At 39.2% G+C, this 24804-nt stretch overlaps 1 protein-coding gene across 1 annotated transcript; it reads right to left on the bottom strand.

Annotated features, from left to right (window-relative positions):
- Nucleotides 1-406: 406 nt before the first annotated feature.
- On the bottom strand, nt 407-22771 carry LOC103933149 (carotene epsilon-monooxygenase, chloroplastic). Its single transcript, XM_048567543.1, is given in 12 exon segments — nt 407-437; nt 716-871; nt 13036-13118; nt 13323-13427; nt 15524-15621; nt 19857-19903; nt 19998-20095; nt 21480-21627; nt 21629-21674; nt 21764-21873; nt 21875-22053; nt 22718-22771. Coding segments are annotated over 12 exon segments (1155 nt in total).
- Between the last annotated feature and the right edge of the window lie 2033 nt (nt 22772-24804).

Here is a 24804-nt window from a genome sequence, read left to right as displayed (position 1 = left end):
AGCGAACAAAATACAAGAAAGCTGTGCCATGATGTTAATTGTTGATATTTTTGCATGGCACAGTGGCGGTAGTAACAAAGCTTAAAAAGCCATCGAATCCCATATGGCCGTCCCGAGAAAGATGATGAATGACAAAAGGAATGTTAATTAGGAACGAATAATGTTGAGGAGATATATTTTCGTACCGTATAATTCAAAGTTTTGAAACTTGATTTGGTAACCGCAGCATTACCTATTATTATCTCTTTAGAGTGCGATAATCACATTAAAAACGATAAACATCATTAGTTCATTCCGAACATAAATCCGGTAAAATACTAGTACAGACTCTTGACACTTCTAAAGCACACTGGGATTCTCCCATCACTTACGTGGTTGTTTAATTAGCTAATGCGGACTTTGCGTGTCATTGTCTCAGTTTCATGTACAAACCCTGCAACAAACAAGCAAACTGTTAGGAGACCTTGTGTAGTAGTGATGTTATATGTACTAACATATAGATCTTCTTATATAACTAAGTCTCGCATCGTCTCATTCATTTGAGAGAAGTGATCAATAATGTGGTCTGTAAATATTACACAACTTAGTTTTATTGATCTTGGATATGTATGCCACATGGATCCCATCCATACGAATCTAAATTTCTTATATCAAGATTTGGATGTTAGGCAATCTGTGCAAAAATTCTAGCATGTGAGTTGAAGAGCATATGTATGTAGTGTGAATTGTTCCGGTTGTCATGCTGATGTTCTGATCCGGAACCAGCTTAAAGTTCAGGTTCTGAATAAAGATTGCTAGAGCAACAACCGCATCCAGCAGAGCAAACTGATCACCAACACACTTCTGTGGCCCTCCGCTGAATGGAATGAACCTACTGTGGAGCCAAAAATAACCATAAGGTGACACGTGAATTTTTGAATGAAGAAGACAAATATACCCTTGAGGTGTATCAGGATTCCTACGCGCGAGTAGCATGCAATCATCCTCAACCAAGTCAGAAATGCCCCAAAATAGGTAATCATTCAAGACCTATTTCATTCCATATATATTTCTTACCCCTTTTTCCCTCTTTTAGCTAAACAATTAGCCATCATTACATAACCTTCAAAATATTAATTCCAAAAATATGTTAATTGGCTAATTTAGTGGATTAATTAATAGATTAATCACCTAATTAATCCACTAAATGATAATTAATTCACCCAATTAACCCCAAAATCCCAAAGGGCCGGCCACCGTTGTTGATTCCTTCATATTTACCTATTTTGTCATTTAATTAGCTAGTTAATTTGGCAATAATTCCATTTGCTAAATTAATTAGTCAATTATTCCCATAACTCCTAAATTCAACCTAAATCAAGAACCTAGCCCACAAAAGGAGCTAGGTGGCCGGTCCTCTCTCACCCAAAGAGGCCGGCCATTCACCTATAAAAGGCCCTCCATTCTCTCCAAAAAACTTCCTTCCAACACACCTAAAAAAATCCCAAATATTCTCTAAACACTTTTCTCTCTAAATTCTAACTTTGGCATCGGAGGTTCTTCGGCCAAAGCCCACCCCCTCTCCCCCCCCCCCCCAACAAAAAAAATCATCGTGGGCGTGTGAGACTCTTGGCCCTTGACCCTAAGGTGTTAATTGTTTTGTAGGTGCAATTTTGTCCAAGATCAAAGAGGAAGAAATTTGTATCCACAAATTGGTGCTTTCATTGAGAGCTTTGATCCATACTCGTAGAAGACTCTCGCATAAAAAGTTTTTTCTCTATTTTCTAGTCCATTTGAATAATTTTCATACGTTCTTATTATTAGAATTTTTTATTTGCAAAGGTTCTTTGATAAAACGTATAAGAAAAATATAATGGCTAGAAATTTAGAAAATTCCACAAGAGAAAATTCCAATACTCAAGAAATGGGACCGCGGAGATCCACGAGGCAAAACGCTGTCGTAAATGGAGTGGCACCACCACTACGAGGCTCCATCATGGCCCAAGCCATGCCATCCAAGCTTACACGGGGCCGAGCCTAAGCCTCGCATTTGCATGCATCACACACTGAGCAGCCTGCTCCCGTAGCCCAGCCTGCTCCTGTGATCCAACCTGCTCCTATAGCACAGCCTGCTCCTGCAGCCCAGCCTGCTCTCATGGTTCTCCAAGCAGCCCAAGTCGGCCTGAGACTATCTCAACCATCCGGACCGACCATTGAGCGGGAGGTATTTTCACCATGTTTCTCTACGGATTTGACATTTCCCAACTTAAATCTCATGCCCGGGGTCCACCATCTTTCCACTGCTCAAAGAGGCTCACTCCATCCAAGTTTTTCCGATCCGAATGGCGAACAAAACTTGTCCCAACAAGTCATAGAATTGACGAGCGCCCTTGCACAATAGACAGCCTTAGTAAATCAACTTTAGCAACGCATCGAGATCCAGTATGCTCCAGATGAGATGTCCCGAAGTAGGATAAGAGCAGACGAGGAACCTTGCAAGCAGCCACTCAACCAACCACAGGTCGAATATTCGGGCAGTGTACACTCCCAATTGGGCCCCTGAAACAGCGTACACTCTCGTCTTAGCAGACAGATGAGCGTGCGTTCTCGACTAGGCCCATAGACAAGTATACATTCATGGTTGGGGCCACGCTCCAATAATCAACAATAGCAGGCTTCTAGGCAAAGTGTTCATTCGCAGCTAGGTCTACGAGGAGCATTATCCGTATCACATCGGAGCATGCAGCATGACAGCCGGAGAGAAGTGGTCATTTAATCCGGTTCAAGTTCAACCAGCAGCTGGCGAAGAAACCCCTCGCCTGTTAGGAATCTATCTCATATACCGAAGCCACGACATAGACAAGCCGAGCGTGTAGAAAGGCAGCCTTGGCCAGCAGATCAAGACTTGAGGCAGCTGAGAGCTCCGTTACCCCCAACAAAGGCAGATCCAAGAAGAGGTAGAAAGACTTTTCAATGAACGATTGCTTGAATTTCGACGCAATGAAATGACTGATGAAGCCCTAAGGCGAGATATGACCAACATAAGCAAGTCATCTTTCGTGGACGAGATTGAACAGGCAGAGCTTTCACGCAAATTTAACATGCCGCACTTCACATCTTTCAAAGGAGATGGAGATCCAGAAAGACACTTGAAGCACTACTGAAGCGCGATGGTCCTTTATCAGAACAATGATGCCTTTATGTGCAAAATATTCGCTACCACTCTACAAGATGAGGCACAAGATTGGTTTCACAAGATTGGTTTTCACCAAAGAGTACTCATCTTACCGCTCGATCAAGAAAAAGTCCGATCATTTGTTCAACATAAAGAAAAACCCAAAGGAGTCACTCCGCGACTATGTGAAGAGGTTCAAAGTGAAGAAGGCAAAGATCGTTGGATGTGATGACTCGATAGCAAGTGCAGCCTTCCAAAAAGGACTACCAGCAGACTACCCACTATTCTGAGAAATGATCATGAAAGAAGACCTAACTTTAGCAGGTTCTTTCACCCTGGCAGAGAAACATGCACTTTGGGGCGAGGCTTGGCGAGCAGAAAAGGCGCTCGAGCAGCCTCAAAATGAGTCGACAGTTGCTCAGAGGAAGAAGAACAAGAAGTCGCCTAACAAGGGCAGACATGAGGCCAAGCACAGGGTCCAACCCACAATTAAATAAAGCCCGATAGCCAAAAACTATTGTAAGTTCTCAATCCTGATCCATCAAATCCTTTGTGATATCAAGAAATAGCCGTGGTTCAAGCTACCAAAACAATCAAAATGAGATACTTCCAAGTTGGACCATACCAAGTATTATGCATTCTACCGAGGTCCCAGTCACATAACCGACGACTGCTACACTTGGAAGAACTACCTAGAGAAGCTCGTGAAAGAAGGCAAAGTTAATAGATACTTGGACAAGCCGGCTGCGTAGCCAAGAAGGAATACAGACAAAGAAAAGGAGCTGCCAACCAAAATGATTCAAATCAGTGGCATTTTCGTCGAATCCGAACACTTGGGGGCCACCAATAACTCCAAAAAGAGGAAGATCTAGCAGGCTTTACTAATCTCACAAGTCCAAGTAGTCGATACCCAACCTAGACCTATTATTGGCTTCACTGAGCAGGATGTATAAGGCGTTGATTTCCCGCATGACGATGCATTAGTAGTATCTGTTCAACTAGCCCATGCTATAGTCGACAGGATGATGGTTGACAATGGAGGTGTGGTCAATTTACTACAACTCTCAGTCATTCAAAAGATGGGCCTGGAAAGCACAATCATACCCTGAGTAGAGGTACTTATCGGATTCAACGGACACACCTCAATTCCCATCAACCACATCACACTTGACGTGAAAACACCACCAGTCGTCTCAAAACAAATGTTCACAATCGTAACCGACCCATCTCTCTACAATGGGATTCTTGGGAGACCTTGGTTAATCAAGCTGGATGCCATCACTTTTGTCAAATACCAAAAAATCTGATTCCGAATTCTAGGAGAAGGAGTCGGAGAGATCAAATCTGACTAGGCCTTATCACGACGATGCACTGTGCAAATGTTGAAAGAAACAAAGAAGAAGACCTTTACTCCCATAGAGGCTACCGAAGTCCAAAAAAGCGAAGAGGTTACCAAATAACAATTACAGCAGGTGGATCAAGAAGATGGCTCCCAAACAGACGGGATAGGATGGAAACCCGAAAAGGACGCCGAAGACATCATTCTTGATCCCCAGCAGCTGGGAAAAGATTACTAGAATTGGCTCACATCTAAGTCTGGATGAGAAAGAAAAACTCACGACTTTCCTTAGAGAAAACCGAGACATCTTCGCATGGTCACCATCCGACATGCTCGGCATTGACCTCGAGGTGGCCTACCACAAACTGCACGTCGATCCCACTGCCAAACCGGTGATCCAAAAGAGAAGACATTTTGCACCAGAATGAGTAGCGATCATTGAGGCAGAAATTGACAAGCTATTGGAGGTCGGATTCATAAAAGAGGTAGCACACTCAGCATGGCTTGCCAATGTTGTACTAGTCATGAAGAAAGAGAAGGGCAAATGAAGGGTTTGCGTAAACAACATTGACCTCAACAAAGCATGCCCAAAAGACCCTTATCCTGTCCCCAGGATCGATCTATTAGCAGATTCAACCTCTAGGAACCAGCTGCTCAGTTTTTTGGATGCATACCCCGATTATAACCAAATAGCCATGTATGAGCTCGACAAGGAGAAAATCGCGTTCGTGATAGAACAGGGCACCTACTGCTACAAGGTCATGCTCTTTGGCCTCAAGAACACGAGAGCCACTTACCAAAGGCTAGTAAATATGATGTTCAAAAAGAAAATTAGGGTAACCATGGAGGTCTATGTCGATGATATCATGGTAAAAGGCAAGCAGCGGTCAGACCACATTTGCAATTTGATAGAAACTTTCAATATCCTAGAAAGTTACAAAATGAAGCTCAACCCTACTAAATGCACGTTTGGAGTATCTTCAGGCCGATTCTTAGGGTACTTAGTAACTCAACGAGGAATTGAAGCACATCCTAAGCAAATCCGAGCAATCTTAGAGATGAAGTCTCCAACTACCTTAAAGGAGATCCAAAGCTTGACCGGATGAGTAGCTACCCTCAATTGCTTCCTCTCACAATCCACCGATCGAACAAGCCTTTTTTCAAAGCTATCAAGAGGGCATAACGAGACAAATGGGATGAAGAGTGCGAAAAAGCTTTCCGAGACTTGAAGAAGTATCTCACGTCACCTCCTTTACTATCCAAAGCGGAAGCAGCGGAGGATTTATACATTTATCTGGCAGTCTCCGAAGTAGCAGTGTGCTCTGCCTTCATATGAGAAGAGTTGGGGGCTCAACTGCCGCTATTCTACACTTCTAAAGCTCATCTCGATACAGAAACAAGATATCCAAAGATCAAAAAATTGATTTTGGCATTAGTTGTTACAGCTCGGAAGCTCAGACTATACTTTCAAGCTTAACAATCATTGTCATGACTCAGTATCCTCTACGATCAATCTTACATGGTCCAAACACTTCCCAAGGAGTAATGAAATGGACATTGGAACTTGGCTAGTATGGTTTAGTTTTCCAACCTCGCACATTAATAAAGGCCCAAGCCTTAGCGGACTTCATAACAGAATTCGCACCTAGCCTAGGCGATGCAACAGGGCAGCCTAGGAATACCCCAGAAGTAGCCGAACACACCTTAGCTATGCTTGCACCCTCAAGCAAAGATTTTTGGCATTTGCATGTTAATGGCGCATTCAACTACAAAGGCTCAGGGGCAGGTGTAGTTCTTGTTACTCCAGACGGCTCAATATTTGAGCAGACAATCACTCTAGGCTTCAAAACATCCAACAATGAAGCAGAATACGAGGCCCTATTGGCAGGCCTCCGAATGGAGAAAGACTTGGCTGTGAAAATGCCCGCAATTCATTCTGACTCCCAACTAATCACCAGCCAGGCTACTGGGGAATACGCGGCAAAACATCCAAGGATGACGCAATACCTAGAGAAAGTATGCCAGCAGCTTGAAGCATTTCAACTTACACTCTCACCCAAATTTCGCGGGCAGACAACGCTCATGCAAATGCGCTAGTCGGTTTAGGCTCCGCTCTTGACCACCAATTTAAACGCTCCATGCCGGTGGAATATCTTGACAAGCCAAGCATAGAAATGGAGCCGATAGCCGAGGTGTCACAGGTCAGTGTAACTCCCAATTGACAAAATTCTATCATAGCCTACTTGGTCAACGGTACACTACCCACCAAAAGATTGGAGTCAAGGAAGCTCCAAATCAAGGCAGCACGCTACTATATGTGGAATGACATTCTCGTTCGGAGATCCTATACTGGATTACATCTCTACTGCCTAGCACCTCCCGATGACTTGAAGGTCCTAAGCTCAATCCACGAAAGCGTTTGTGGGGATCACTCCGGAGGCCGATCCTTAACACAGAAGGCTCTTAACACAAGCTACTACTGGCCTACCATGCACCAAGATGCTAAGGAGTTAGTATAAAAGTGCAACCATTGCCAACACTACAAACCGGTACCAGCACTGTTTGCTAGCGAGTTATACCCGCAGATGAGTCCTTAGCCATTCATGCGGTGGGCAATTGACCTAGTAGGGCCTATGCCGCCTACTATTGGAGGCAGATGCATGATGATCATGGCAACCGACTACTTCACCAAATTTGTAGAAGCAGAGCCTATGACGACCACGACACAGACAGATATACAACGTTTCATATGGAAGAACATCATTTGCTGATTTAGCATCCCTCAGTCCATCTTCACCGACAACGGCCCGCAATTTGTGGGAAAAGATTTGGCAAAGTTCTTCCAAAAGTATGGCGTCAAGCAACACATGTCCACGCCAAGGTATCCTTATGGCAAAGGGCAGGCCAAAGCATCCAACAAGATGATCCTCAACTGCCTTAAGAAATCCCTCACCGACAAAAAGGGAAAATGGCCAAATGAACTCCTCGGATGTTTATGGGCATATTGCACCACCAAAAGATGAGCAACCGATGAGACTCCTTTCTCTTTGGCATTTGGTTCGGAAGAAATCATTCCTCCCAACATCATCGTGCCAAGCATCAACACTCTATTGCCAAGCATTGAGCAGAACAGCAAAAAAATGGCCACAAACTTTGATTTGGCAGAGGAGAGGCGCGAGCAAACCATTACCCACATTGCAACCTACCAGTAACAGCTCATTTCCAGCTATAATAAAAAGGCTAAGATCCGGCAGTTCCAACCTGGAGATCTAGTCCTAAGAAAGGCCTTCATCACTGCCAGAAGAGAAGGCTCGAAAAAGATGGATCATATCTGGGAAGGTCCATACAAGATCAGCAGAGTAAGCGGCAAGGGTAACTACACCCTTGCTTCCATGAATGACAAAGAGATCGAGAAGCAATGGAACGCCTACAATTTGAGGAAATACTATGTGTGATTTCCCACTATATCAAGACTCGAAGACTCAAGCAGCTCAGCAGGCACCACCTCGTAAACCGAGGATTATCCAGTTATCATGCAGTCTTTTACAACTAAGTTATTCGTCCACTCCGTTCACTTTTTAATAAAGAATTCAGAAGTAATTTACAACTTGACTCGACTACATTACTACAATAACTTATCTCTCTTGTATTTCAAAAGAAGATCACACCTTTTTTTTGGGAGTCACCGCAAGAATTGCATCCCCCAAGGGACCAACCATGCTCTCCAAAGCGGGAGGTAAACTTAACACTCTGAATATCCAGACGTGGATGAGCTTAGCGGCCCTAGTATAACTAGATGCACGATGGCTTGCGCCGGGATTCCTAGAAGTAACCATAATGGTCTTTTTCAAGGCTTAGCTAACTGAAGGATTTTGGGTCTTTTGGCCTAATTCGTGGGGAACCGGGCCCTAGAAATGGAGGGGCACATTACGCAGTACACTCTACGGGTGGCTGTCCTGGAAACCTAAAGCTGCAACCAAGTGCACTAAGGTAGCCCACAGTTTTCCGGAAGACTTCCTAGGGCGTGCCCTTCAAGCAGTGAAGCCACGTTAGACTTGTACAAACTGCGCATCCTTGGGAAAGGTTAAATAAGCTAGCATGTATACATGAAGTTTTATCCACTACCGACATGCTATGTAGTCGATAAACTTCATCTTAACCAAGCACGGAACAATTTACACCAAGTCTTAAAGTGTTGTGATACTTGTTATGCAACCTACAGAGTTGAAGGAAGCTAAGGTTAACAACTTAGTGGTTACGCGGGCTTGTCTACTTCTGTAAGTAAGACATCTGGCTGCCAACCCTATGGCTAACAACTTTGCAAAAAGTTCTATTCTAACACCTACGGCTGCATAGGCTACGTGAGCCTGTCTGTTTATAAAAAAAGTTGCGCACCTGCCACTGGTCTATAAAGTCTAGAGGTTAGAGCGTAAACCAGAAAAGTGAAGATGGAGAAGAGCTAAGGAAATAAGTTTATTAAATCTTCTAGCAAAACTGATAAACAACTAGTAAAGACCAAAGAAGTTCAAGCAAAAGCAACAAAGGAAAACAAAGAAAATCCTAAAGGCTACCTAGAAGACAACTCTTCAATAGCTTGGACATCTCAAGGCTACTCAGTCGCCACATCTTCAGCAGCCTTCATGTTCTTAGTAGTAGCATTATCCGGTGCTTTACCTTCAGTTGTCCTAGCCTGGGCACCAACTTTTCCAACTACTTCACCGATAGAAGACTCAAAAGTAAAGGCGAGCAAGTCCTCTGGAGAAATAGAGAATGTCTCAAAATCTTTACCCGAAAACTCAAAGTCAGACGGTCGCCCATAGAGATGATCTACATAACCCAGCTTGCAGAAGTCGGCTTGGCTCTGAATAAGCGAAGCCTCGAACCTAGCTTTCTCACCCTTCAACTGCTCATTTTCTTCAAGCAGGCAAGCATGAACCCGTTGCAACTCCTCAACTTCCTTCTTCAGATTGTCATTGATCTTCAAAGCATTTTGAAGTTCCAACACTTGGGGCTCAAGCCTATCAACAACCTTTTTGAAGTGGATCACTTGATTATAAGCAACAATTAGTTCTTTATCCTTTGCATAAGCAGGGGAGCGGATTCAGAGATGGAACGCTCAAGATCTTGAACCTGAGGTATGTAACACTCGATTTCCTTCTCTGCACTTTCATACTTTATTTGGATCGCATCAAGCCTAGTCTTCAAATCCACGATCTTTTGGCGAGTGGTCTCAAGCTGTAGAGAAATGGGGGCACAAGTGTTAGATCTCTTCAAAGCAGCAAGCTTAAATTCCAATTTCTTGACTTTTTTGACCGAGGAGTAAACTTCAGCAGCCATGGTTCTTGCCATCTCTTTAGCAGCCTTAGTATCTTCTTGGTCAAGGAACATAGACTCAGCTGCCAGAATCGTTGTTTTCTGCATCATGGCTAGCAGAGCAGTTTTCCTATACTCGGATGTGTGCTTTACGAAAAGACTCGGACCAACAATTTCCTTGACGCCATTAAGAAACTTGGCACATATATCCATGTCTTCTAATAGATTTGGCTTCAAAAGTGTGCAAATCTCAGCAACTTCCCCATAAACAGTCTTGGTGGATTCTTCAAGCTTGCCTAGGCGAGCAGCTTCTTTCTTCTCAGTAGACGAGTTAATCGTAGTAGCGGAAGAAGCAGGTTTTGGCACCACTTTAGCAGGCAAAGGCGCTTTATCACTCTTCATAGTAGCAAGCCTCTCTAAAGGTGAGCCAAATGTAGCTCCAGACGAACGCTTTGGCACAAACTTAAGCACCGGAGGCACGAAAGAACTTCTGCGTTGAGCAATCCTTTCAGCAATCAAGCTAGCAGCCTTCAGAGTAATAGGCGTCACTGGCATAAATTTAGCAGTTCTTTCTTTCTCGCCGTTAGAAGAAGTCAAGTTAATCACAAACTTGGGAGCAGCTGGTGAACCTTCACGAGCAGTGGAAGAAATCTTTGTTTTCTTTTCAGCAGGTGTCTCCTGCACAGGCGGGGAAGGTTTCTTTTTCCCTCCTTCGTTTATAGTAGGCTTCACCACGCTGATAGGACGAGTAAATGCCTCAGCTTTGATTCGCTCTATCTCCTCTCTCGGGGGCAACCCATCTTTTTCCCTATGGAGAGGATTGAGCAGCCAACGCTATTCACGATACTTGGAAGGGATACCCAGAGCAACATGCACCTTTCTCATGTTTGGAGAAGCCTTAGGAGTGGAGCCGAATTCCAAATCTACAAAAACAACGGAAGACAATTAGAAAAATTGAAAAGTAGTTTGGCACTAAAGCAAAGCAGCCGAGAAGATTAAGTAGCTTGCTTACCAGATATGAAGACCGTTGGTACACGCAGCTCGGGGGAAGAATCAGACTCCTATTCTCCATTTATCTTCAAAGTTTCCTTGGCCCAATTATGATCACCCTTGCTCAAGTTATCAAAAAGCCTATGGCGAGATCGCAGCTACACAGCTACGCAGCTACCCGACTCCATCAATGTGACTTATGTCAACAAAGTACCAAAATTCGTTGACAGTTAGATCTAAGTCAAAGAATTGGCTTAGATTGTGGAACCCCACCATCACACAGACCGTATTCGGATTACATTGGGCAGGGGCACATCTCATGAAGCAAAGTACTTCTTGGAAGAAATGTGGCATAGGAAAAGTAAACCCTCACACGAAATATAGTAGGGGTGGAACTTGATGGCTCTCCGAGTCCCACTGCATGGTTCCCGGCTGCTACCATCCCTAACTCGCTTCACGCACACCCCCGACGGAATGGCATGCCAGTATGCCTCAAGAAAGTCTCTAAACAAATCATCTGAGCTAATCTTGAAGTGAGCGGCTCTGAAGTAGCCAACCTTGCTCAAAGACCCGCCTTGATGGTACAATGGCGGTACACCATCATCATTCTTGTGGCTCGAGCAAGACATACTTGAAGAAATTCTACAAAAAGAATAAGGAAGATTCATTAGAGGGTTGTCAAAAAAAAAAGAAAAAAAACATTTGGGAAACCAAGCCGCAAAAACCCAGCAAAATTACCAGGCCCCACGGCCTGGCTTATTTCTCCTCATGCCAACGCCCCAAAAAACATATGAATGCACACGGCACAACCTTGTCGTGGCCTCCCAAAACTGTTCTCTCACAAATCCTCAACTTTCATCAAGTCAAATTTCAAGCCCTAAGGCTCCCAAAAAAAATTGTGAAGACAAGGAAATTAAATTTTTCCTACCTAGAAACAACAAGAAGACGAAGCAAGCAACGAAAGACGATCCTTTGCACAGGGAAGATGTAGAAGATTGCTAGAGGAGGGGGAATAAATATCCTTTAAGCTCTTTCTCGCTTATAGGGTGAAATAAGTTTCTCTCAAAAAAGTTGATTTAATAATCCACTTAAGGTGGGCTTAAATAAGCTTTGAGAGCAATTTTATTTCCTTTTCCTAGAAGGATCTAATTTCCTATTAAAAGAGAAAATCATCGTCAAAATAGGAAACAATTCAAAGTTTCCCAAGACAAGAAAATCTCTACACCTATTGCCCTTTTCTGCGAGTAGCCCAACAGGTGTAGGGGTATTTGTGGAGCCCAAAATAACCACAAGGTGACACGTAGATTTTTGGATAAAGAAGACAAATATACCCTTGAGGTCTATCAGGATTCCTACGCGTGAGTAGCAGACAATCATCCTCAACTAAGTTAGAAATGCCCCAGAATAGGTAATAATTCAAGACCTATTTTATTCCATATATATTTCTTACCTCTTTTTCCCTCTTTTAGCTAAACAATTAGCCATCATTACATAACCTTCAAAATATTAATTCCAAAAATATGTTAATTGGCTAATTAATGGATTAATCACCTAAGTAATCCATTAAATGATAATTAAATCACCCAATTAACCCCAAAATCCCAAAGGGCCGGCCACCCTTGTTGATTCCATCATATTTACCTATTTTGTCATATTAATTAGCTAGTTAATTTGGCAATAATTCCATTTGCTAAATTAATTAGTCAATTATTCCCATAACTCCTGAATTCAACCTAAATCAAGAACCTAGCCCACAAAATGAGCTAGCTGGCCAAACCTCTCTTACCCAAAGAGGCCGGCCGTTCACCTATAAAAAGCCCTCCGTTCTCTCAAAAAAACTTCCTTCCAACACACCTAAAAAAACCCCAAATATTCTCTAAACACTTTTCTCTCTAAATTCTAACTTTAGCATTGGAGGTTCTTCGGCCAAAGCCCCCCCACCCACCCACAAAATTCATTGTGGGCGCAAGAGGCTCTTGGCCTTAACCCTAAGGTGTTAATTGTTTTGTAGGTGCAATTTTGTCCAAGATCAATGAGGAAGAAATTTGCATCCACACCTACAGTAGATAATTTTGTTTAATTATTGGTAAACGAGCTATGTAAATGCAAAGAAAGAAGCTATTGGGGCTCTAGGTTGATTGCTTACAAGCATGCGTTTTTAAAAAGAATGCCAAGGAGGACAAGTCCAGATATTATGTAGCCGCTGCAACATCCCGAAAAGGGCATAAATTGTAAGTACCTGAAATCCGTGCTTGTTTCACTAGGTACAAAGCCTTCCAGATCAAATCATTCAGGTCCAATCTCTTCTGCTCTCTCCCACACCTTGTAAAACCATAAGGGAAAAAACACCCCGAATACGTTTTTAATTTCCATGATTAGAAGGAAAACATATTCTCAAAAAAGATTTGAGGGGAAACATATTCATATTACAGTTTCTGTATTCTTCAGTACTTTATATTCATTATTCCATACATTTTTAATTAACATGTATAGTGCACTGGGTTCAAATTTAACGTAACATGGTACCTCTGAAGAACGATGGATATTGTATACTGATATCCTGATTTCTTGACCACTGACTTTGTAATTTCCAAGGAGCACGTCAGCAACTTGAGCTCTTCTTATCAAAACCTAAATAAATTAGTGTAAGATGTGAGTGTCAAGAAGAATGAGTTCTTGTTCTCGACAAACTAATAGCTCAGTGTATGAGTTATCATGTTGAGGAAATTCCGATCTTATTTGGCTAAGATTAAGAGTCCTAATAACATGCAATTATATTCAAGTAACCTTATCAAGACTTGACAAGAGTTCAATACCTATAAGGACTATACTGAAACCCCAATCAGTTTGGAATATCCAAGGTATCAGTTAATAGGTCTGATATCAAGGAAATACGGATATATATAGGGAGGTCCCTATGATGAGTCCATATTATACTATATATTTTACCCTAGTCTTAGTAATAATTTATTGGTTATTATGTGTGAATTATATTTCTAATGTAGGACATTTGACTTCCTCTGGAGAAAAAAGAAACGGATGAATTTTGGAGTAATTCCAATTGGAGAATGTTCGTGAGTCTTTCAAGATGATTTATCAAAGTTTCAGATTTTTCTACTTAGCCGTTTGACCTTGGCGATGAAATAAAGGCCCAACGCGCAACTTTCCCAGATTGACGTTTCTGGACGTTTTGGGTATTTTGGAGGTCAAGAGGGCATATTTTGAGGAATATTCCTTCTGACGATTTGTAGGGAACAACTTTAGCTTTCAAAAAAGACCTTTTGGGACTAAATCAGAGTTGATTTGATTAGTCAAAGTCTGATTTTCTGAGAAGTTCAAATTTTAGTTCAAATAGGAAACCTTTTTATTTTCTTTTTTATTATTTTAATTATGTTTCCTAGTTTTACTCTAAGACTTTTTAGGGTTTTATTTTCTAGTAGTATAAATAAGGCTTTTTAGCCTTTAGGGTTTTTTGGTAGGAGAAGACAGGGGAGGGGAGAAAACGCACGCAAACTTTAGAGAGCTTTTGGATTCAAGTTTATTTTCATGGTGTTTTCTATCCTTATTTTTAATAATATTTCGTTATATGATTGCTAGTAACTAAATTCCATTTGCTAGGGTGAGGCCACGAGCCTTAGTAAGAATACGTAGTTTCTTTTCAACTTGCTTATGATATTATGCATGCAAGTTTGAATTATTAATCACTGGTTTATACTGTCTAATTGTCTTAATGCTTAGCTACCATTACGATCTTTAAAAAAGTAATTCGATGCAATTTTGGTCGGAGGTCGGTCCCTGAAATTGACGAAGGCTTCTTGTGATTAATATGTGTAAGTTCACTTAGGATGAATACCACGTCTTAAGAGTTGTATGGTTTTTCAAAAAGTTTCACAAAGTTTAATGAGTTATGCATGTTTGGATTTGATCTGAATATCACAGACGAGTTGCATGTTTGATATACCTCTATGTTGGGGGTCCAAGTAGGCATATTTTAAGAAAACCTAACCTTCAAAATATGCATATGTAATTCATAAGTAATTGAAAGAACTACATAGGATTGTTAAGATAACAGCGGAACCCTAGACTTCCACAATTTAATTTTCAAAAACAATTTCTTTTAGTTTATTTTATTTTGTCACTTTATTTAATTATTTTCTATTAAATTCGTTTTTATTATTTGAAATCACAAATCACCTTTTTCCCAAACTTTTTTTTTAAATCATTAATTAAGATTTGATTTGATACAAATTATTCATTCAATTCCTGAGGATAATGACCTTGCTAGAGCCGACTATATTATAATTACCTTGTATTCTTGCAAGTATTTATAGTGTTTTTATCCCTACTTTTGCAGGTGGTAAAATGCCTATCACCCTGCACTCACAATATTATCCTATCTCATGCTAAAACCCTATTTGATAGCAAGGACTCTCGACTGCTTGAGTGTAGAAGACTCCTTATGAAACCCTAGCAGTCATGGCTTCTTCTTCTTCCTCCACTTCGGAAGATAAGTTTATTCCCTTTAACTGTTTGATTGGTTTATTGTAATTATTTTGGTTTTATCTATGATCCTAGTAACTTGTTGATTTTCAAATTACTTCTTACAATTAGAGCAATGGAACCACCAAGAATAAACACGAGTTGATATGAACTTATACCATCCACTGTTTTTTCAATTTTTCTTGATTGCATTACAGTTCATATAAACGGAAGGGAACTTAACAGACAGGAGGATGTGGGAAGAGACGAAATGATTCCATTATGCAGCACGTCAGGTACTTCAGGCTCTTTATGTTATCATAGGATGAGCGATGTCCTTGTAAAATGCAAGGTTGTTGTCCCAAAGATTGTTTGGCTAATTTGTAATTAAATTAACTCTTAATTAATTAGTAAAAAAGATATTTATCAAAGATTTGAGATTTTTGAATTTTTAAAGATTAAATTAACAATAAAAGAAATCTAAAAATTTGGAAAATAATGGCAGCAAAGAAGAAAACGATTTTAAATTAAAATAATTATGAGAAAGACTAGGGTTTAACCGTTATCGTTAGGCCTGGCAAACAGGTTGTGTCTGTCGTGTTTGTGTCGTTTTCGTATAACACATGTTATCTTAACAGGTCGTGTCGTGTCACACCCGTTATCTTAACGGATCTTTAACAGGTCGGGTCAATTTACCCAACGGGTAAAGTGACCTGACCTGTTATGACCCGTTCAAAAAAAATATATTTTTTCCCTTAAATTTGCACATACCACACATTGCCACATAAATATTACTTCAAAACATTAAAACACATTTGTCGTTTAAGTATTGCATCTACACTTGAAAATAAGAGCCAAATAAACAAACACCCATACACTACTAGTCTATTACAAAATATTAAATGTGCAAGGATATGCAAAATGAAAGAGTTTTTGTTTTCAAGGTTGTGAAGCCTTTCTCAAAAGTTTAAACCTTGCCAATGGAACTCAAAGCTTACATGCTATTCCCTTTACAAAATCCTCAATTTTCATCGATCATCATGACATAAGATTTTGTGGTATCCACTAGTGTAAATATTTTAAATTGAAGATCAAATTCATTTACTGTATTCATATAAGGTCAATGAGTATAGCTGTAAAAAATCATCAAAATCAGAGTTAAAATAACCGTTAAAGCGTTATTTTTTGTTGATAGCTGTTGAAAAGTTTTGTTCTATTACTTGACCTCTTAATGTTTGTTTTTTGCAATTTTTGGCGTATGCGATCTTGAAGCATATACAAACAAGTTTGACGGTTGGATCGTTGAAATTATTTTCGTAGAATGCGTATCCCATCAAAACGATGTATTCACCAAAACTTTTTATTTATGCCTTCATTAAGTATAACATAAGATTTTGTGGTATCCACTAGGGTGAATATTTTAAATTGAAGATCGAATTCATTCATTGTATTCATATAGGGTCAAGTAGTGTAGCTGTAAAAAATGATCAAAATCAGAGTTAAAATAACTGTTAAATTGTGACTTTTCATTAATAACTGTCGAAAAGTTTTGTTCCATTACTTGATCTCTAAATGTTTGTTTTTTGCAATTTTTGGCGTATGTGATCTCGAAGTATATACAAACATGTTTGACGGTTGGATCATTGAAACTATTTTTGTAGAATGCGTATCCCATCAAAACAATAGATTCACTAACACTTAAGAGTTTATTCATACTTTCATTAAGTATAACATAAGATTTTATGGTATCCACTAGTGTAAATATTTTAAATTGAAGATCGAGTTCATTCATTTTATTCATATAGGGTCAAGGAGTGTAGCTGTAAAAAAATCATCAAAATCGGAGTTAAACTAAATGTTAAATCGTGATTTTTCATTGATAACCGTCGAAAAGTTTTGTCCCTTTACTTGATCTCTAAATGTTTGTTTTTTGCAATTTTTAGCGTATGCGATCTCGAAGCATATACAAACAAGTTTGACGATTGGATCGTTGAAATTAATTTCGTAGAATGCGTATCCCATCAAAACGAGAGATTCACTAACACTTAAGAGTTTATTATTCATACTTTCATTAAGTATAACATAAGATTTTGTAGTATCCACTAGTGTAAATATTTTAAATTGAAGATCGAGTTCATTCATTGCATTCATATAGGGTCAAGGAGTGTGGCTGTAAAAAAATCATCAAAATCGGAGTTAAAATAACCGTTAAATCGTGATTTTTCAATGATAACCGTCAAAAACTTTTCTCCCATAACTTGATCTCTACATGTTTGTTTTTTGCAATTTTTGGCATATCTCGAAGTATATACAAACATGTTTGACGGTTAGATCATTGAAATTAATTTCATAGAATGCGTATCTCATCAAAACGATAGATTCATTAACACTAGGTGTTTATTCATACTTTCATTAAGAATAACATGAGATTTTGTAGTATCCACTAGTGTAAATATTTTAAATTGAAGATCAAGTTCATTCATTGTATTCATATAGGGTCAAGGAGTGTAGCTGTAAAAAAACATCAAAATCGAAGTTAAAATAACCGTTAAATCGTGATTTTTCGTTGATAAGCATCAAAAAGTTTTGTGTTGTTACTTGATCTCTAAATGTTTGATTTTTTCAATTTTTGGCGTATGCGATCGGGAAGTATATAAAAATATGTTTGACGGTTGGGTCGTTGAAACTAGTTTCGTAGAATGCGTATCCCATCAAAACAATAGATTCACTAACACTCGAGAGTTTATTCATACTTTCATTAAGTATAACATAAGATTTTGTGGTATCCACTAGTGTAAATATTTTAAATTGAAGATCGAGTTAATTCAATGTATTTGTATAGGGTCACGGAGTGGAGCTGTAAAAAAATCATCAAAATCGGAGTTAAAATAACCGTTAAATCATGATTTTTCATTGATAACCGTAAAAAAGTTTTGTCCCGTTACTTGATCTTTGAATGTTTGTTTTTTGCAATTTTTGGCATATGCGATCTCATAGTATATACAAACATGTTTGATAGTTGGATCGTTGAAACTAGTTTCGTAGAATGCGTATCTCATCAAAACAATAAATTCACTAACACTTAAGAGTTTGTTTATACTTTCATTATGTATAACATGAGATTTTGTGGTATCCACTAGTGTAAATATTTTAAATTGAAGATCAAGTTCATTCATTGTATTCATATAGGGTCAAGGAGTGTAGCTTGTAAAAAATAATCAAAATCGGAGTTAAATTAACCGTTAAATCATGATTTTTCATTGATAACCGTCGAAAAGTTTTGTCCCTTTACTTGATCTCTAAATGTTTGTTTTTTGCAATTTTTAGCGTATGCGATCTCGAAGCATATACAAACAAGTTTGACGATTGGATCGTTGAAATTAATTTCGTAGAATGCGTATCCCATCAAAACGAGAGATTCACTAACACTTAAGAGTTTATTATTCATACTTTCATTAAGTATAATATAAGATTTTCTAGTGTCCACTAGCGTAAATATTTTAAATTGAAGATCGAGTTCATTCATTGCATTCATATAGGGTCAAGGAGTGTGGCTGTAAAAAAATCATCAAAATCGGAGTTAAAATAACCGTTAAATTTTGATTTTTCGTTGATATTGGTCGAAAAGCTTTGTCTCGTTACTTGATCTTTGAATGTTTGTTTTTTGCAATTTTTGGTGTATGCGATCTCAAAGCATATACAAACATGTTTGACGGTTGGATCGCTGAAACTAGTTTTGTGGAATGCGTATCCCATCAAAACAATAGATTCACTAACACTTAAGAGTTTATTCATACTTTCATTAAGTATAACATAAGATTTTGTGGTATCCACTAGTGTAAATATTTTAAATTGAAGATAGTGTTCATTCATTATATTCATATAGGGTCAAGGAGTGTGAAATTATGCATACTCATAATAAATACTAGAGAAAATATTAAGACAAAAAAAATCAAAAACACCTTAAAGTTAAGTCTGAAATTCTTCAAGAACCCTTCTTTTCACCCACAAGAGATTAAGGAACAGACCCCTAATTTATATTACATATGCATTTCAATTATCCCTAATAAAAGTCTTAGGTTTTGACTAGAAAACCAAATAATAATAAAATAAACTAGAAATAAAAGTCCAATTAGGCTAGGAGAATCTGCACTGCAACTGTCCAGCCAGGTTTTAGCTCTAGAACTCCTGCAAATCCGGTCCATGATAGCTTGTTTTAAAGAATGGAACAATCTGAACACATCTCCATAAGGAGTCAAACCCAAATAGGTCATCTTGGGCTCCAAAACTCGCAATCAAGCCCGAAACGTCATTTTTCCACCACCGCGCACTGCTCCTTTATTCCATCGTCAGAAAAAAAACCGTTTTATGGAAAAATCTAATATTTTGACACGATCAAGCTCAACAACTCATGAACGTCCTTCAATTGGAATTACTCCAAAGTACATCCATTTGATCACGTTTCGCCCCAGAGAAAGTTGAAAGTTCTATATTGAAAATACACTTCAAAGTATCAAAATTCTTCTAAAATAATAACCAAAATAAATAAGATTATGGTAAAGTATGTAACTCATCATAAAACTCTATCAACTTCTTCTTGTGCTTTCACAGTGTGTGGGGATTCTACATTAACGAAAATAATCAAATACATGAATAATTTAGTACACATTGGTACCTCACCAACCTATGGGAATGAGAGAAAAAAATAGAAGGAATGGATACCTTAGAAGATATATCGTCCAAGTCACAACTGAACCAGTCGTCTCATGTCCAGCAACCAACATATACAAAAGATCATCTCGCAATTCCTCACTTGATACCTGAAAAGTATTGCATCCTTGTAAACACAAATTTTCCTGACGACGAACGAGACAAGAACACGTGTACAAAGTAATATTTTGTATTAATGATTTTGGGGTTACAATCTCTTTGTAATTTGGTCCTTTGATTCTATCGCCGTAAGATGTTGGTTTGTTGATGTGTTGTTGATCCAAGGGCTGTCGAGGCTTGATCTTAGATGAACAGTTGGAAGTTTCTTCAAGGGCCGTCGTGGCTTGATCTTGAAGTTGTTGATCCAAATGGTCGTTGGGCCTTGATCTTAGGATGAACAGGTGGGAGCTTCTTCAAGGGCCGTCGGGGCTTGATCTTGAAGGATGGCTGTGCGGATTTCTTCAAGGGCCATCGGGGCTTGATCTTGAGTTGGTGGAAGTTTTTCAAGGGCTGTCAGGGCTTGGCTTTGAGTTGGTGGAAGTTCTTCAAGGGCCGTTGGGGCTTGATCTTGAAGGATGGTTGGATGTGTGGATTTGTTGATGTTTGTTGATCCAAGGGGCCGTTGGGGCTTGATCTTAGGATGAACGATGAACACTTTCTTCAAGGGCCATCGGGGCTTGATCTTGAAGGAGGATTTGCTTGAGAGCTTTAGAGTTTCAAGGCTTCAAGGTTTTGGTGTAAAGTGAATTAGTTGATTTTTTTTTGGATCCTTGATACCTTGATGGAGAAGCCTATTTATAGGCTTTGAGAATGAATCACCACCACAAATTTTCTTGAAGTAAGTGGATGATGTAGGTGAAATGAGTGGAGATTGTAGGTGAAGTAAGTGGATGTTGTAGGTGAAGTAAGTGGATGATGTAGGTGAAAAGAGTGGAGTAAGTGGGTGAAGTAAGTGAATGATATAGGTGAAATGAGTAGAGGTTGTAATTTTAATGCATTGGTCAACATTTATTTTACCAAAATTTTGATGTCTACAATCCTCAGTCCTCATGCTTCACTTTAGAACTAAAAAGTATAGCGATCTTAGTGTTTACTTTATAGCCAAAACTAATGACAGAAGAAGACTTGGATTACTCTTGAGCTCATCAACAATCTTAATCATTCTTCGAAAATGAATAGGTTAATGAAAAACATCTTTAGTTTTTTCAAACAAACAATTATATGCATAAAGTCTAGTACAACTCAAATCAGGCATATTAGAAAAAGAGGAAGGCAATGAGCATTTTCGACATATGCATATGCAGATAATACACTCTCATTTGTCATAACACTGTTACTATGTAAGAAGATCAATGCTCTTTTTTTAAAAAAGATAAAAAAGTGTTCCCCTTTTCAACATGAACCTTAATTTTGTCAAAGGGTAAATGTTTATTGAAATTATGGATGCTAAAAATATACGAGCAGTTATCATCATGAACGTTAGTATATGCTGACCTTTTCCCTACTTGCAAGCAAAAAACGAAGGATGCTTGGATCAGTGTTATTTATATATTCTTCCTCATCAATTCTTTCACCCTTAGCTTCCACAATTTCTTTGCACTTAGCAATAAGTTCTTCAACAGAACTCCTGATCCCTGAAACCGTTTTCAGCTTTTATTTGTCTTGGGATTATCTTTTGCAAACATCAACCTATAACAACTGAAAAAAGAAAATACGTAACTGTGGTCACAATCCACAAATGGAAGGGAAAAAAAATACAGCAGCAAAGATTAGGAAACTTGAGAGAGTGCTTGCCTTCTAATATGGCAATATATCAATAGAGTGAAGCTCAGCCTCTTTCAATGCAGTGTAAACAGAATCAATAACCTGGAAATAAGCATTTAGAACAAAAATTGTAGTTGAACAAAGACAGGCCTATAACATCAAGAGTTTACTGAGAAAATCTGTCCTCCATGTTTACAACAGTTCCATTAAGCGCATTGGGTTGTAGCTTTTCCACTAATCTCTCAGCACATTTACAAAATACTCGATCAACTATCACGGACTAGTACTTATTGTAAAGAGATGCCTGAGGAGACTCCAGATGTGCACTTGTTAGGATTCAACGTCATGTTGTACGCTTGCAGAAGTTGAAATGTCTCTGCGAGGTTCTTAATGTGATCTATACGTCTTTAACCTTTCAGCATGATGTCGTTTGCATAGATTTCCGTGGTTTGGCCATGTAAGCCTTCAAAGATTCTATTCACTGATCCAGAATACCATCACTTTCCTAGAAGGAACAAAAAGGTAAAGAGAATCTACGCCAAGGTGGCGTGTAAGGACGTTAAGGATTTATGATGTCAAGGTGGCCTATTAGGATGTTATGACATCATAAAGTGGTACCATTACTCTGAAAGAAACTTCTATAAGGAAAACCATGTAAACAAAGTCGACTAGGTGGTGATCGCATCCAACACACAGTGATCAATGACCTAAAAAGTAATCTAGTCCAAAACCAGCTTGGCTAACGATGTGATCTTGGCCGGGGCCACATGCTTAAAGTTTGGATCTATGTGTAGATTGTGCCAGATAATATCTGGATTGATCTCTGGCATTACTTAAGGGGACCATGCGAACACATCTTTGTTTTGCTGAAGAAAGGCAGAGCTCATCTTTTTCTTGTTCGCTAAGCTTGGAACCTATCCGCACCTTCCTTTCGGGGTGACATGGGTCAAGCATGACAAGTATGACACCTTTTTATGGCTTCCATCCTTCTTCTTCTGTCGATGAGTCACGTTTGGAGCCATCTTCTTGATCCTGGTTGGAGTCGTCTAGAGTTTTCCTGTTGTCTATTGCTACGCTTACTGGGATAAACTTCATCTTTTTTTCCTCCTTGGGTCATTAGACTGTGCACTTTTTGGCCATAGTCTGATTTATCCTTGTCTTACCTACTCCATTTTCGGGCATGGGAAATCATATCTTCTAGTACTTGCTTCAACTTGGGCATCAATCTGGCATCCAAGGCCTACCAAGATACGGTTATAGGGCAATGGTTCATCAGTGATCACAAACTTCTAGGGGTTGACGATATGGGGTGAGTAGATGTCGAGCTCAATGATGCCAACAGTGGTAGATGTGGTGTCATTAAAACTAGATAGCCGACTGGACTTATTTGTTAAGCTTCTCTATGCCAAGTTTCTTGGTGACAAAAAGTTGAAGGATATTGGCGGCACTTTCTTCGCCTGTATGAACACATTTTATTTTCGTGTGAGCAATCGAGGGGTTGATAAGTGTGTCATGGTGAGATTACATATATTTTAAGTATAAATAAACACTTATTTATATGAAATATAGTATACTTACTTAAATCCGCCTAGCCGCTAGGCCTCAGCCTGCTGCCCGACTAGCACCTAACTTCTTTTAGAACCTTGAATAGAACACTGTCGTAGCTTGGTGGATCTTCTTTGTCTTCTCTTTGGATGTGAAGCCAAGGTGCTTGGACTCTGCGAGGATCAAATTGACCAAGATGACCTTCATCATCATAGCCTTTGGTGCGTTTGCATCTCTCGTCTGCTACTTTGCCTTGTTCGTGAAGAGTTCTGTACATCTTCCTTGCTTCCAGCTTGTAGATACTCTTTCTTGGAAAAATCATCATTTGTTGCAAGGCATCACTTTCTTGGAGAGTTCTACTTCTTGGTCGAATCTAGTAACTTAGTTGCCTGTTTCTCATCGTCCCAAAGCGTGTGACACTTTGGTAAGTCAAAAGTCTCAACCAAGGTCTGATTTGAGGTCATGGTAATGTCTCCACGGAGAGGATGGTCTACTAGCAGTCATCTCTTGAAAGTTGTCCAAGTGATTTTTTAGTAATAATCTTAGCCTTCTCAGTCTTAAAGCGCTAAATGTACTCCCCAATAGACTCGCCAAGCTTCTTGACCACACTGAAGAGGTGATCAAACAGCTTTTTGATAACTCAGTAAAACAAATACTCCTTTGGGAAGACGAAAGCGAGTTCCTCGAAATTGTCAATAGATCATGGGGCCAAAGTGTGGAACCAATTCTATGACGCTCCCTACAAATTCATGGCAAAGAAATTTCACATCAAGAATTTGTCTTGCTTGTGAATCGACATAACACTTTGTAGTGCTTTAGGTGCCAGTCTAGGTACATCTCCCTTCAGTGGCGAAGCTAGAATTTGTCGATAGGAAGGGAGAACTTTTGAAGGGTAAATGGTTTTAAGAAAATGTAGACAACCAAATCCTTTTAGATAGTAGACAATATTAATGTTGTTCTTAAGTAACAATTGTTGACGGCGAGGCTTCATGTCATGAATCGCATTGAAATTTTGACGTGAGAAAAGGTGTTGGTTGAAGATACTTGGTAAGTGTTATTATCTAAAAATTAGGATGTTATAAAAAGAAAAAAAAAAAAAAAAAAAAAAAGGGATGTTATCTGTAGGTGTAATACTTGGTCGTAATATGCAAAATTTTTTTTTTTTTTTTTTTTAAATAACAGGATATTATTTCAAAAAAAAAAAAATGTTATCAAGGGACCAAATAATAAAAACAGGATGTTATCAAAGGATTACGCATGTTTCCCTTAATTTTTTTTTTTTTTTTTGAAAAATGACATTGCATGTAATTAAACCAAATTAGGTCAGATGAGGCCATCTTCTTCCAGTTTTTGCAATGGCGTCTTGCCTGCAAGCTTGCAAAGCTAATGCTTTTCCAACCAACTACCTATGCAAAATTGCAAAGCTAATAGGCCATTGCAGCCTCGCAACAAAGCAACATCAGTAAGCAGAGGGGCAGAATCTCGCTTTTAGGCTTGAATTCCATCGTTG

This window comes from the organism of the source record quoted next, unplaced genomic scaffold (assembly GCF_019419815.1).
Source record: "Pyrus x bretschneideri cultivar Hongxiangsu unplaced genomic scaffold, Pyrus_bretschneideri_v1 Contig45, whole genome shotgun sequence".
Lineage (NCBI taxonomy): Eukaryota > Viridiplantae > Streptophyta > Magnoliopsida > Rosales > Rosaceae > Pyrus > Pyrus x bretschneideri.
The sequence above is the reverse complement of the archived record's forward strand: the minus strand, read 5'-3'. Positions and strand labels throughout refer to the sequence as shown.